Source organism: Phaenicophaeus curvirostris, chromosome 9 (assembly GCF_032191515.1).
Source record: "Phaenicophaeus curvirostris isolate KB17595 chromosome 9, BPBGC_Pcur_1.0, whole genome shotgun sequence".
NCBI classification, from domain to species: domain Eukaryota; kingdom Metazoa; phylum Chordata; class Aves; order Cuculiformes; family Cuculidae; genus Phaenicophaeus; species Phaenicophaeus curvirostris.
In genome coordinates this window covers 24,170,110-24,183,825 of record NC_091400.1, presented here as the reverse complement: position 1 = coordinate 24,183,825, position 13,716 = coordinate 24,170,110, and the positions used below count along the sequence as shown (strand labels likewise).

The following is a 13,716-nucleotide window of genomic DNA, read 5'->3' as shown; positions in this document are numbered from 1 at the left end:
ACAGAACAATGGGTAGAGCGTTCAGCCTCACTTCCAGTCTCAAGCTTAAAAAAAAATTTGCTCAGTTCAGAACCACAATTTGAAATTCTCCCACTTCCATCTGCTGCCACGTTATTAATGTGCCACCACGTTATTCTGCAGCATGAATCTCTGAAATTTAGAAATCTTCAAATTCATCTAAAAGTGGTTTGAGAACAGCTTTCAAACCTTAAAATTCATATACAACAAGGAATTCTGGAACATCTGTGCAGCCCTACAAATAAGACTAAAAAGCTCGTGTTCCCTAAAGACATTTGCCAGAGGCTTTGAAGCTCTACCTACATTGTGCTTCTTACATTATAAACTCTTACAAATGATCCATAATAGCTTGTGTCCATTCAAAAGCCACATTGCAGGCGACTGCTGTTACTGCTTATGGAGTTTAATGGCGTTTCTTGGCTACATAAAATGCAAGAAACCAAATATATTGCTGTAACTATACTTGTAAAGGAGATGGGCATGCCAAAATGGTTTCTGGAATCGTACAGCTCTATGGGCATAAGGTACTATTGGAAGACAATATTGCATGCAAATACCGTGACCTGTACCCTGGCCACTTTCAAGGTTCCATAGATCACTGGGTAACAGTGCAGACAACCACAGATTGAGAAATAAGGCCACGCAATAAACTCAGCTATGCTTCAGAGACCAAAGCGATGTGATATATTCGTCCTATTGTGTATGTAACAGGGTGGGAACAGACAGATGAAGACTTGATCCTATTTCATTACTGAATCAACGCTATGAAGATTGCCATGCACAATTACATCCATTTTCCATGTGAATTCCTCTGATTTTGTCCCTTTTTGCTTACTTCACTGCAGCTACGGGGGATTTTATATCATCACCATGTATTCAGTTGAAATGAGCCAAATACTAGTAATAAACAGATCAGTGTGGAAGATGACCAAAAAGTGACTTGAATAGCTTGACAATGAAAGCTCCAAAGACAGCAATTTCTTAGAGAGTCCCTTCATACTTCAGGTTACAGCCTCAGATCAGTGTTAATACCATTTTCAATTACTTGTTTTTATTCAGTACAGTTATGTTTTCAATATACAAACAGGCACATCCAAATAAGTTATTTCCAAAGTAATGCTTCCTAAGACTACTAGAAAAAAAATCAAGTTTCTTCTTTCCTGACACACAATCCAACTCTATTATCTTCACTCAAATCAATTTCTCCTTTCTTTTCCCCCTTTTTACTTCACTAATATTCCTTAATTTTACCAAGTTTTTGGCCAGCAACTTTCCACCTAAGAGGAGGTGTTACTGTACCAGGAAATCACAGTAAAACAAGGACTTACTGCCCAAATATAAAAACATACAAAGTTAAATGCAACAATGCAAAAACATCAACATCTCTCACATGAATACTGAGGCATAGTAGTATTAAACAATTGTCCAGCAGGTCTGTAGCACAAGCAGGAACAGAAACCAAATATTGCAAATGCCAATCCAGTTCATTAATCATAAGGTAATAGATCATATTATACTGATGTCAGCTGACATAAGAGTGGCTGAAGCAACCTTCAAGGTTGAGACAGTCATAGCATGACTGCTGCTGACTCACTCTGCAGCGAGATCCTCCTCTAACCGGCTGGATTGAGCCACAGCAGTGCTGCTTCAAGAGCAAGCTGCAGAACAAGCACAGGCTCTGCTGATTAAACTTGCTCTACTGTCCACCCACCAGTACCATGAGGCAATGCCTAACGAAAACATCTTCAAAATGCAAGCAATTTGCCAAGGAACAGAACTTACATAACTACAAAAACAATTAGACCTTGAAGTTTCTCTATCGACAGATTTCAGCACTCGGGATATAGATAGCTAAAGGTCATCAGCCACACTTTACAGAAAAAGAAATAGAAATTAAAGAATAACATGACTCATCAGTTAGATGTTATACAAGCTGAGTTTAGGTCTTTGGCTTCTTTGATTCATGAAAGCTACCTTTCAAACAAGATCCCAGGACTCCACAACACATTTCCCCCAAAACTAAGCATCCTGTATGTTAGAAAAGGAAAAGAATACATTTCCTTAAATTTGCTTTTCCCTAACACACACCCCAGCATTTGCATACACAAACATAGGTATGTATATAAACAAGAAATACACACACCTACACACACACCCTTTACATATACACACATGAAAAATCTAAACAGAATCTACTGGACTGCGTAATGTAGGAGTACGGAAAAACACTTTGATATGGTGCCAATAAGCACAACACAAGGAACTGCAAAGAACAGGACAAGTCTCAGCCATTTGTTTCTACATATATTAATTTGGATGTTATCCAGCTATGGCAAGAATCAGTTCCTATGCAATCTGTACTCTGAAGAAGAAATATAGTCTGTTATATTCCAAATCATGGTAGAAAACCTAGGTGCTCCTCAGAGTAGAGATTGTGACCGTCAGAGAAGACCTGTACCTACGTAGGATAGTTTTCCTTAATTCTATTAGCAAGTTTAATTCTTATATGTCTTAGTTTGAATAAGAGAATAGACCTAATTTCTGATGTAAAAGAAGCCTCAAACAAACAAAAAATCAGGTATTGTTTTTACAACAGATTGAATCTGTGAACAGAGCTCAATTAACTACGTGTATTTTGCTAAGATTAATAAACACGTACATCTACAAATGTTTGAGCAAGGTAGACAGATTAGCTCAGCAGCACAACAAAATCCAATGTTTGGGGGTTTTTGCGTGCACTGATTTTCAGGTTTGCTAGCATTGCTCCTAGCTATAAATATTAGCGAGTTACTGAAAGGTGTTCACATCCTTCAGAGAGAGATACTGTCATAACCTTTCTATAACCAAGGCAGGCAGCGCGCTGCAGCCAAGAAATGCCTCTGAATACACGGACATCAGCCCTGTACGCTCTAAAGGCTGTGGAACACAGGGAGGGAGACGGAGGAAAGCAGACTTGGCGGGGGAGGGAAGAAACTGACTTTCCTAGTTATCGTTTAAGAAGAAAACGCATTTGACATGGGCAAAATAAACGCTGTTGGAGAACTGTTAGGATTTTGACAGCAGGCCAGCAGCGAAGACGGAGGAGCTACAGATCCCCCCTTTAAAATCATAGCTTGTTTAAGACAGGTGACAGTGCTTGTCCTCGAATATGAGATTCAGACTGAACATTAGGAAAAAAAATTTCACAGAAAGCGTCATTGGGCACTGGCAGAGGCTGCCCAGGGAGGTGGTTGAGTCCCCTTCCCTGGAGGGGTTTAAGGGACGGGTGGATGAAGCGCTGAGGGATATGGTTTAGTGACTGATAGGAACGGTTGGACTCGATGATCCGGTGGGTCTCTTCCAACTTGGTGATTGATTCTATGAATGTGAGCACATTCAGCATATTCCTTCCAACCCTAAGTGTGTGTGCGTTCCCAGAACTGCTTGCCCAGCCGGCCCGCTCGCTTCCCAAAAGGCTTTTCCCACATTAATCAACCTGGAAACCAGCGAAGCCTTCCACTACCATATTCCAACGGAGCCATTAAATCAACGAGGTTAATAACAGAAACAAAATTGAGGAACATTTAGAAACGATGGGGCAAAGACCGAAACTTCCCAGCGCAGACAGAGACGCAGGATTGGGAGGAAGGGAAAGCGGGAGCGGGGGGAACATGTTTAGGTGAAGAAACACGCCATCCTCCCCCCGCCCGGGCGCCGCTGCCCCCTTCTCCCTCCCCCCCGGTGCCACTCGCTCTCCTCCGCGCTTCCCCCCCGGGGCCGCCTCCTCCCGGCTCGGTTTGAACGCGGGCGGCGGAGCCAATGGGGCGCGGCGGCGGGCGGTGACGCGGCGGCGGGCAGAGCTGTCACGGCGGGGCGGCCGCCCTGCAGCGCATGAACGCGGAGCCCAGGAAAATGAGGGTGAGCGCGGCGGGCAGGAGGGGGGGCACCCACCCAGCACCCCCGACACCGGGTCGGTGCGGCAGGGGAGGGCAGGAACCGACCCCGCGGAGAGAGCTCATGGAGGGGGATCGGGGACGGGAGAGCCGGGAGGGGGGTCAAACGCTTAGAGAGGGAGAACAGACCCCCAGGGGAGAGCTTGGAGGGAGAAGAGGAGGGGGTCGGGGAGGGGACCCCGAGGGGAGAGAACAGGGGGATTGGGCCCTTAGAGGGGAGAATAGGGGGATTGGACCCCAAGGAGAGAGCTTGGAGAAGGGAAACAGGGAGATCAGGGAAGGGAGAGCTGGAAGGAGGAGGTGAACAGGGGGATCAGACCCCAAGGGAAGAGAACAGGGGTGTCGGACCCCGAGGGGAAAGCTTAGAGAGGAGAGAATGGGGGGATCAGGGAGGGGAGAGCTTGAAGGGGGCAGAACAGGAGGATCGGACCCTTAGAGGAGAGCTTAGAAAGAGAAGAAAAGGGGGTCGGGGAGGGGACCCCGAAGAGAGAACAGGGAGATCGGGGACTGGAGAGCTTGGAGGGGGGAGAGCTTGGAGTGTGTGGGGAGAACAGGGGGATTGGACCCCAGGGGAGAGCTCAGAAGGAGAAGAAGAGGTGGTCGAGAGGGAACCCCGAGGAGAGGACAGGGGGGTCGGGGACGGGAGAGCTTGGAGGGGGGAGAACAGGGTGATCGGACCCCCAGGGGAGAGCTTGGAGAGAGAAGAAGAGGGGGATCGGGAAGGGGAGAGCTTAGAGGGGGAGAACAGGGGGATCGGGAAGGGGAGACTTTAGAGGGAGAGAACAGGGGGACTGGACCCCAAGGAGAGAGCTTGGAGCGGGGAGAGCGGGGGGGTCAAGGAGGGGACCCCGAGGCGAGAGGAGAACGGAAGGGATCGGGGAGGGGAGAGCTTGTATGGGGGAGAACAGGGGGATCGGACTCCGAGGGGAGAGAACGGGGAGGGGAAGAAGAGTGGGATCGGTGAGAGGGACCCCGTGGGAAAGATCTTGGAGGAGGGAGAGCAGGGGGTGGGACCCCGCGGGGGGAGCCTGGGCGCAGGGAGGGCGGCAGGTGGAATTTGGTGGGGGGGGAACCCCGCGGGGAGCAGCAGCCAAACTCCGGGGGGAGAGCCGGGGAAGGGGGGGCAGAGCTGCGGGGAGCGGGGGGCTGAACCAACCCCACGGGTCGGTTCCCGCAGCTCCCGAAAAACGGTCTTAAAAAAAAGAGAATGGTGCAGTCACGGCTTAAAGGAGTTTAACGCACTTGCTGGCAAAAAATAGGATGGCTTTCCTCCCAAAGCATCTTCTGAGTAGCCGTAGAGGTGGTGGTTAACTTCCCTTAACCCCCTGTCCGACCTGCTCTCCGAGCCGCTCCAGCCCGAGGAGCTCCCGGCTCCATCGCTATGGACCTTAAAAGGGAAAAAGCCCCAAAGGGCTGGCGAGCTGCATAGTTCTGATGGCAAAGCCTGCGGCTCCAGCGGTGTGTGCTGGAAAGCCCAGGCCCGGCAGATAAACCCATGGAATACTGCGTAACTTTGATGCCCATTTGTGCAGAATCATCGTTTTTCATTTCTTTCAATATGGCTTTAGATCCTGCATTTTCTCTTTTATGTGACTCTGTATCATGAACTCCTAGAACAGAACTCCACTGTTCCGAGTAGTCTCCGTGGTTGTTATTAGGCAGCTGCTATATTTTAGCCTACAGGGAACTACATTTCCCTTAGGTCTGTGTCACATATGACTACATAAAGGTCTTTTGGTTAAAGCCACAAAACACTTTGACTTATCAGCTTGATAAACGAATAAATCTGTCACCTCCATGAACACATTGTTAATACTGGTATTTTCTCCTTACTAATGTACTTAGTGTTCTTTTGGGGAAAGCTTGGGAATGGCTCTTGATCAGGGAGTGCGGTGACAGGACAAGGCAGAATGGTTTTAAGTTGAAAGAGGGGAGATTTCGATGAGGAAGAACATTTCTTAGCAAGAAATGTTTTCCTGTGAGGGTGTTGATGCTCTGGCACAGGTTGCCTAGAGAAGTCATGGCTGCCCCATCCCTGGAGATGTTCAAGGCCAGGTTGGATGGGTCTTGGAGCAACCTGATCCAGTGGGAGGTGTCCCTGCCCGCGGCAGGGTGGGTGGAACTGGGTGATCTTTAAGGTCCCTTCCAACCCAAACCCCATGATTCTATGGCCTTAAGAACATAAACATGTTGCTTATCACAGGTTGTAAATGTGATCCTTTTGGAGAGATTGAGAGGAAGAATGTGCCTTGCTTAAAAGAATACAAGTACAGTTTTGCACTGCAATTGTTTCAAGTGCTAACCAAAAAAAAAAAAGTTAACCCCTTACTGCATTTGACATTTTCAGTTCTTAAACTAGTTCTTGCTGAAGAGAAGACTTATGTCTAAGACCTGAGTGCAGTTGGAAACAACTGCGAGTTTAAAGGTACAGGTACTGGCTCAAGAATTTTTACCTACTTAAGTGCTTTTCAGAGTGTGTCATGATCATGCTTGCTTTATAGAGGGTAAGACAGCAGCTAAAGTGTTAATGCTTTCTTCTTTTCACTTTACCTTCTAAACAGTCTTAACTATTTAAGCAGGGAACCTATAGGGATACTGAAGAGCATTTTCAACCTTTACTGTGGCAGGATGTTTTGTTTAGCCTCCTGCATATATTTAAGCTGTAGCCAGTTCAAAACAAACAAACGAAACCCCTCTGCAGCAGTTTACCCGCAGGTGGTAACCAGGGAGTACTTATACAGCTTGTGGCCAAGGGGAGGGAGGTGGAAACCTCAAACCTTTGGTGTTTTTTTGTGTTGCGACAGCAGGTTTGTTTCATAAGCAAAAATCTCCAAAGAAACTGTTATGAAAGTTGTCTGTTACAGTATAAGTCACAACATTGAGTTCTAACCAGTCTATGGCTTCATGTTTCAAAAAAAAAAAAAAAAAGAGAGGCTATTTTGTTCAGACAACAGGTCCCCTGCTGTTTCCAGAGATATCTATGTGCTGAAGATGCACTTCTGTGGAGACCTGGGTTACATTCTAGCTACAGAAGTGGTGAAGGATTTATCATCACAAGTCAAGTGTTTTGGCCAAAGACCTGACTTCAAAGAGAATAAAAAGAGGGACATTAAGGCACAGGGTTTTTTTGTTGCTTGTTTCTTCAGTAAGGCACTGCTTCACTATCTTTGAAATTCAGAAAGCATTTTGCATTTTCATCCTTGTATAGTTTTATGCGTAAAGAGCCAGGGGAAAAACCAAGGAGAAACCAAGTACGGTGAAGAAAATTCTTACAGCTTCTGCGTCCCCAGCCTTAGTGACATAGTTCAAAGCACATTTCAACCCTCAAAGCCCGCTTACAGATGTGTGATGGCTTGGATTCAGAACTTAGCTTGAATGCCCAGACTGTGCTCAGTCAAATATGTAATCGTGTTTGATGTATATCTGTAAAACTCACACATAAGACGTACTGAAAGAAAGCCTAATTCTCTCTTTTCTGCTTCTGCAGGAAACTATGCCCCAGACACCAATATTTTCCAGCATGCTTGGTTCCAGTTGTAGTGGCCAAGTGCAGCCAGATATGGGAGAGAGGTGTGTGGACCCTGTTTATCAAGATGGGAACCTTGTTTCTGGATCACTGGAGGCCTTGATAGAGCGCCTGGTGCCCACGATGGACTATTACCCAGATGTAAGTAGGCACTAAAGGGTTGGGGTTTTTTTTGTTCCTATGTTTTTTCCTCCGTTTGTGTCCAGATTGGTGCTTCCTCAAGAAATTCTACCTCCATTGGATTCAAAATTAAGATGTAGGCTACAGATGCATTTATTTTACTTGTAGTATTAATTCACTAAAGAAGTTGCTCAATGGGGATACTTTCCTTTCTGTTTTTACAGGAGAACACTTGTTAGAAAGATAAAGCAGTGTTGAACCCAAATGGGTGCCTTAAGACCCAATTAAAAGCAGCATTAGCCACAGAATTTTCAATCCCTCTAAGCGGCTTTAGCACTAATGCAGCCAAGATTAACTCCTAACCAGCTCCTACCTAGGGAAGCAGACCTGAAAACAGCTCTAGTACTTTTTTTTTTTTCCTTAAGTTTTCTGCACATCTCCTAGTTAGGCCATCATGAAAAACCCAAAACCACAACCAAGCACCCAAAAATAGATTTTAATTAAAATGCTCGCTTTCTCATGACATTTTAATGGGCCAGCACTGTAATAAAGTATGTTCCCAAGCCTGAAAATTATTTGCAACTGATTAAACATCCTCAGTGCAGTCCGCTGAAGTAAATACTACTTATAACTCCAGGACATGCAATGAGAATCTGAACCTAGTATGTTATTAAGAGATCACTTCATTGCTTAAAATTACCCCTTTTCCGCATTAGCAGAAGATGTTATTTGAACAGGTTGCCAAAACCAGAGAGGCTATATAGTGTATATTCCATTTGAGCTCTGAAAAAGCAGCAACCATGGCAGAAGCATCCTAGCTCTTCGTAAAGGCTAAGAAGGAGGTGGAAAATTGCAATCACTCTTAATTTGTATGTTGAACTTGCCAGTTGTGGTAGTGGGCTGTGTTATATTTTGTTGTATGTTTCTCAATCTAATTTGTGAAGCCCTTTTTGCTGTGTTTTCTTATCAGTTATGGTAAAGTCTCTCCATGCCTACACTACCCATCTTCACCATCACCATACTCAAAAAAGTGACCCCCCCCATACAAGAGTTCAGCAGGTAAAAGCAGTAGAATTGCCAGAGATCACCCATAAAGATTAAATAAAGCAAAACCAGATTGGTTTAATATTGCAGTTCAAGAGCAATCCTAAAACTTGCACTTAAACATGGCAAACGTACAATTACACTGGCTTGGGCAGACACTGACTTAGTACTAAGTCATACAGGAGACACAGAGGGATAACCACTATTAGACACTGAAGTTCTGCTCTCTGCCTCCAAATACATATCACAGAACAGATGCAGAAGTAAGCAGCAGGTAGAGTTGGTGTAGTATACTAGTGGAATAGCCTAGGCTGTTGTAGTTAAGTCTTCCAAGGAGTTAATTCCTCATCTTTTCTGGAATACTAGAAAATAGTTATTGCTTGGATTTCTGGAATATATCTAGATTTAAGTAGCTGCTAATGCCCATCCCTTATTGTAAATTGCAACATTGGATCTATTTATGAACACCGCTACTCTGAAAATGGTTCCATAAAGTGAGCTTTTCTGCTGGGGTCTGCAGCTTATTTTGGAACACTTCTAGTTTCCATGGTGCTATCCCACACCCCATGCGAGGGAGCATTGCGAACCCAGCAGTCACCAGCCCCACCCTGGGAGGCTGCAGTTTAAATTGACAGCAAGCTGACAGCAGAGAGAGAGATACAGCAGCAGCCATCAAGGGAACTCCAGGGAAAGACAGAGAAAAAAACACTATTAAGCAAAATTCATTTCTTCTACAGGAGCACATATTCTTTTAGTTAAATCAGATCACTCAATTTAGCTGAAAGGATTAATTAGAAAAAGAGTAGATAAATAAGATTTGGACAACATACAGAAGGAGCTGTGTTTGAGTCATCTTCGAATCAGAGTTTTCTATTTCAGTTCAGTTACATGTTTGTTCTTAATTTCATGCTCATTTCTATTTTTATAGGAGTTGCCACAGAGGGTTAGGCTGATAGGCATTTACACTGATATCCTGTCAGTAGAGTAGCCACCACTGTACATTCAAGAGAAGGGTATAAATGCCTCTCAGTCTCATGTCTCTGGTTACACATGCTGAGAAAGGCAGGAGGGCATCACCAATTAAGTCACACCAAGAAAAGCTATAGGTAATATCAGCAGAGATTACAGAACCCTGAAACTAAGGGAAGCTGCAGTACTCATCCAAGTTTTTGGATTAGCACATCTGAGCACAATGCTTGGAAGGCATTCCTGCCTGTGTGGATATGAAGCTAAAGATCACAGTAACCTTTCAGACAGGGGAAAAAAAAGGGGGGGTAGGGGAAAAAAGCAAACACACAGTATCTTCTGTGCTGGTTAGGGAGGCAAAACAAAAATGTATTTGCCATGTTGGCAGAACACAAAACAGGCAGGGGAGGACAGGAAAGATAAGGGCCTACATTTGTGTACTGCTCTTTGGAGGCTTGTTTGTGTACTGGTACTTGTTCAGCACATAGAGAAACGTATACTCATGAGACGAAGTTCAGGAGGTTGGGAATGGAATGTACCAGTCTGCAACCCTTGTGCCCAAGCAAGAAAATGTTTCAAGAAAATATTTCACAAACAAGAAGTTCCAGAATGAGCAGTGAGTGCATAAAGAAAATATTTTTCTTTTTTTCTTCCTCCTCGAGAAGACATCAGTGCATTCTTGGGTTGGAGTGTAACAATTCCTTCTTTAGTCTTGTGTGCTTGCACTCTCTCTTTTTTTTTTTAAGTATAATTCAGCTCATCTCTTAGCAACAACTTTAGTCACTAAAGGAATCTGGCTTCTTATTCCCTTGTCAAGCACAAGCCCCTTTTGTGTCAGCTTACGTTGTTCCAAGCACAGAAAAGACTTTTTTTTTTTTTTGCCTCTTCTCCCAAATACCTGTCGCTTTTGTAGGATAAATGGAGCTTAACTTTCAATCTCCCAGCTTCTAGAAGCATTTTTTAGTCATTCTTTTTCAAACCAGCTAGCTTCATAGCTAAATTTCCTTCTCCAAACCATCATCTTCATGAACAGCGGACTGCCTGTGAGGGAATGTAGGTTTTGACACCGTTGTAACAGTTATCCTGTTTGTGTATAGTAGTAAAGGTGCAACAAATCACCAAAATCCTTGATCTAGATAAGGTGTATGGCATTAGTATGAAATATTTTGTATCCAAACTAACTGTGCTCCCGACCCCCAAGACCTACAGCAAAGCTGAAGTATATGGGTTAGTTCAGCCTGAATTTTCTTTATTGGATAGAGTGGCTATTAGCCGAAAGGCAAGGAGATAGGGGTCAATGCTGCTGTTTAACCTGTCATTTTTAATTTGCTTCTTAACTACAGTTACTCCTTGTCTATGCCAGCACAAGCAATACAACTATCAAAACCCACCCACAATTAGATATCAACATGTCTCAGCGTATCTTGAATGACCAATTAATGGAAGAATTTTGTTTTCTAAAGTACTGAACCTAGTTCCAGTTAAATAACTTAAAAAATGGAATAAAAATGCAACAGGTGGACTCCTGACGTAAGAGCAATTTGTTTCTAAAACCTAGTCCACTGTGGTCTGGAAGAGCATTCCACAGGTCCCGTTACAGATATCGCTGATTGTAGAGACATCAGCAAGCCCAAAATGGAAAGTACACACTTTTATGGCCATGTATCTTCCTGCATCTTGCCAGTTCAGCACTTTTTTGAACATCATCTAAAACACTATCAAAAAAACCAAATAAAAGCACAGGTCATCTGGGTCATGCTCTTCTTGTGGTATAACAATAGGGAAATGATACACTGAGCGGACCTTTCACTTTGGATAAACACTGTCCCACACCACACAAGCTTCCATCAAGGACCAACACTAGAATTACTACAAAAAGCAGAATTATATGTTTCCTTAAAAGAAAATGTTCCATCTTATCAGAGCTAAGGTCACTGGCAGGACAGCATGGCATAAGTTGTGGTTCCCTGCTACTCACATATACAGTCATCTTTCAGACAGGCTCTTAAACTCCCTAAACAAGAACGTGGGGAATGGATGAAAATCAAAGTTCTTTTTTTTTTTTTTTTTTAAAATTCCCCATCTCTGTCAAATGCAAAATTGAGTAAGAGTAAATGGCTTCTTCATGTTTTCAGAACAAGAATTTTCACACACCCAATGACAGCTGACACATCCATCCCAAATAGTCCAGACTCACAGTTTTAGGTTCAGGACAACACTGGTAGAAAAGAACACAGAAAGTGGCTACAAAAAACAGCAGTGGGTCACCAGGCATTATTTAAAACACAAAGGAAAAAAGGAACTCCACTCCACCCCCCAAAAAAACCCCATCTCACCACCCAACGCTTTTCTTTCCCATGCCTTTACTCTGAATGGGGAGTGCATCAGCCTAAGGATCATTCTCGTGCATGTAAGAATAAAAGATCTGATATATTATCCCATAATATAAGCAAGACAGATTAGCTCTTCAGCCTGATTTTAGTGCCCACAACACACTACATACACTACTAAAGAATTTTATAGAGCTTCTCCAAAGCTGTCACAATGTCATCCACTGTTTTCAGGTGCAGGTATAAGAGGTTCATTGAATTTCTTTCACAAAATAATGAACTTCCACTTTTCATCATTGTAAGTGTCAAAATAAACTCTGCAATTCTGAAGAGAGGCATAAACGATATACCAAACAGGAGTCTAGTTTCTTTGGTTTTCCCAGTGTATGCTTGTGTGAGATGTTTGCAGCTGTGCCATCAAGAAGGGAGGCCTCGCTGTCAGTGCCCTTGCCACCTGCTCGAGTCACCCAAAGCCCAGTTGCCCCAGCTGTCCATCCTCTGTAGGCATCAGTGGAATCACTGCTCAAGAGTGTGATCCAAACTGTCCATACTGTTAACCCTTCTCTTTTTATAAAGACCAAACAAGGCCAAGATTACAGCTTATCTCCCAGTTTTGATTGTACAGAATTAACGCTATTTCTAATTAGGGATTCATATATGAGAAGATCTTCAAATCAGAATTAAGATTTTTAAATGCTTCTGCTGTGTCACACGCCACTTGGTTCTTTCATTAGCTTCCTCCATGTGCTCAGGACAGAATTACATTCATAGAATCATAGAATGATTTGGGTTGGAAAGGACTTTAAAGCCCATCCAGTTCCACTCCTCTGCCGCAGGCAGAGATACCTCCCACTGGATCACGGTTCCTCAAAGCCTCATGCAATCTGGTCTTGAACTCCTCCAAGGATAGGGCTTCCACAGCTTCCCTGGACAACCTGTGCCAGTGCCTCACCACCCTCACAGGAAAATATTTCTAAATCTCCCCTTTTGAGAAGCCATTACCCCTGATCCTGTCCCTGCATTCCCTTATAAAGGGTCCCTCCCCAGCTTTCCTGTTGGCCCCCTTTATATGATTCATTTATTATACTGTTTGCTCACTCCCAGAACACTGTGACTTTTAGTGAATTTTATTTAGGTAGTTAAAATAATTCCTTTTCCCCTTCTGATGTTTGAAGGGGTTTAGTACTAAATTTTTACTATAGGGCATACAGAATATTGACGAAGTGGAAACATTTTTCATTAATAGCACTTTTTATTGTAATTAGAGAGATAAACCCCATAACCTTTTATGTCCTAAAGATACCATTATTTTTTAACTACCAGTGTGTTTTAGAGCCTGCAAGCAGAATTCAGTAGCTGTTAGTAGAGGTGCCATGTTTTAGACGACTGGTCTTCAGATGACTGTTTACCTGCCCAACCTAAGGGGCTATACGCACACCTGGGTGTGGGCTTCGAAGTCACATTTCTAAAAAACACTGTGCAAAATAACAGTATGCACTGCAGACATATCAAAGCTTAATGGAAATCCATTGTCAAGGAGATCTCCTACAATTTCCTATCTCCAAATTGTGTCAAAAAGCTTAAAGGAAAAACAGAAGTGCTTTTGAGATGCTACTGTCATAACTCAGGCAATTACATTGAGATACAGAAGTCAGGTTTCAAACACTGAAGCAAGACTCGGGCACGAAGGCAGCCTCCCTTCAACTAAACTGTCCAGAGTACGATTCGCGATGCAATGCATTACAGCTTTTATAATACAAATGGAGAGGCTATTTCTAAT

General features: G+C 43.7%; 1 protein-coding gene across 4 annotated transcripts in view; it reads left to right on the top strand.

The window, feature by feature from the left end:
- Positions 1–13,716, top strand: part of RASGEF1A (RasGEF domain family member 1A) — a 165,697-nt gene that overhangs the window by 132,939 nt on the left and 19,042 nt on the right. For 3 of the 4 annotated variants that reach the window (XM_069864388.1, XM_069864391.1, XM_069864390.1), the window contains one exon: positions 7,438–7,617. In XM_069864388.1, coding sequence (XP_069720489.1) covers positions 7,438–7,617 — 180 coding nt within the window. Of the gene's footprint in view, positions 1–3,782; positions 3,916–7,437; positions 7,618–13,716 lie in introns of those variants that run through there. The other variant, XM_069864389.1, reaches the window with a different exon arrangement.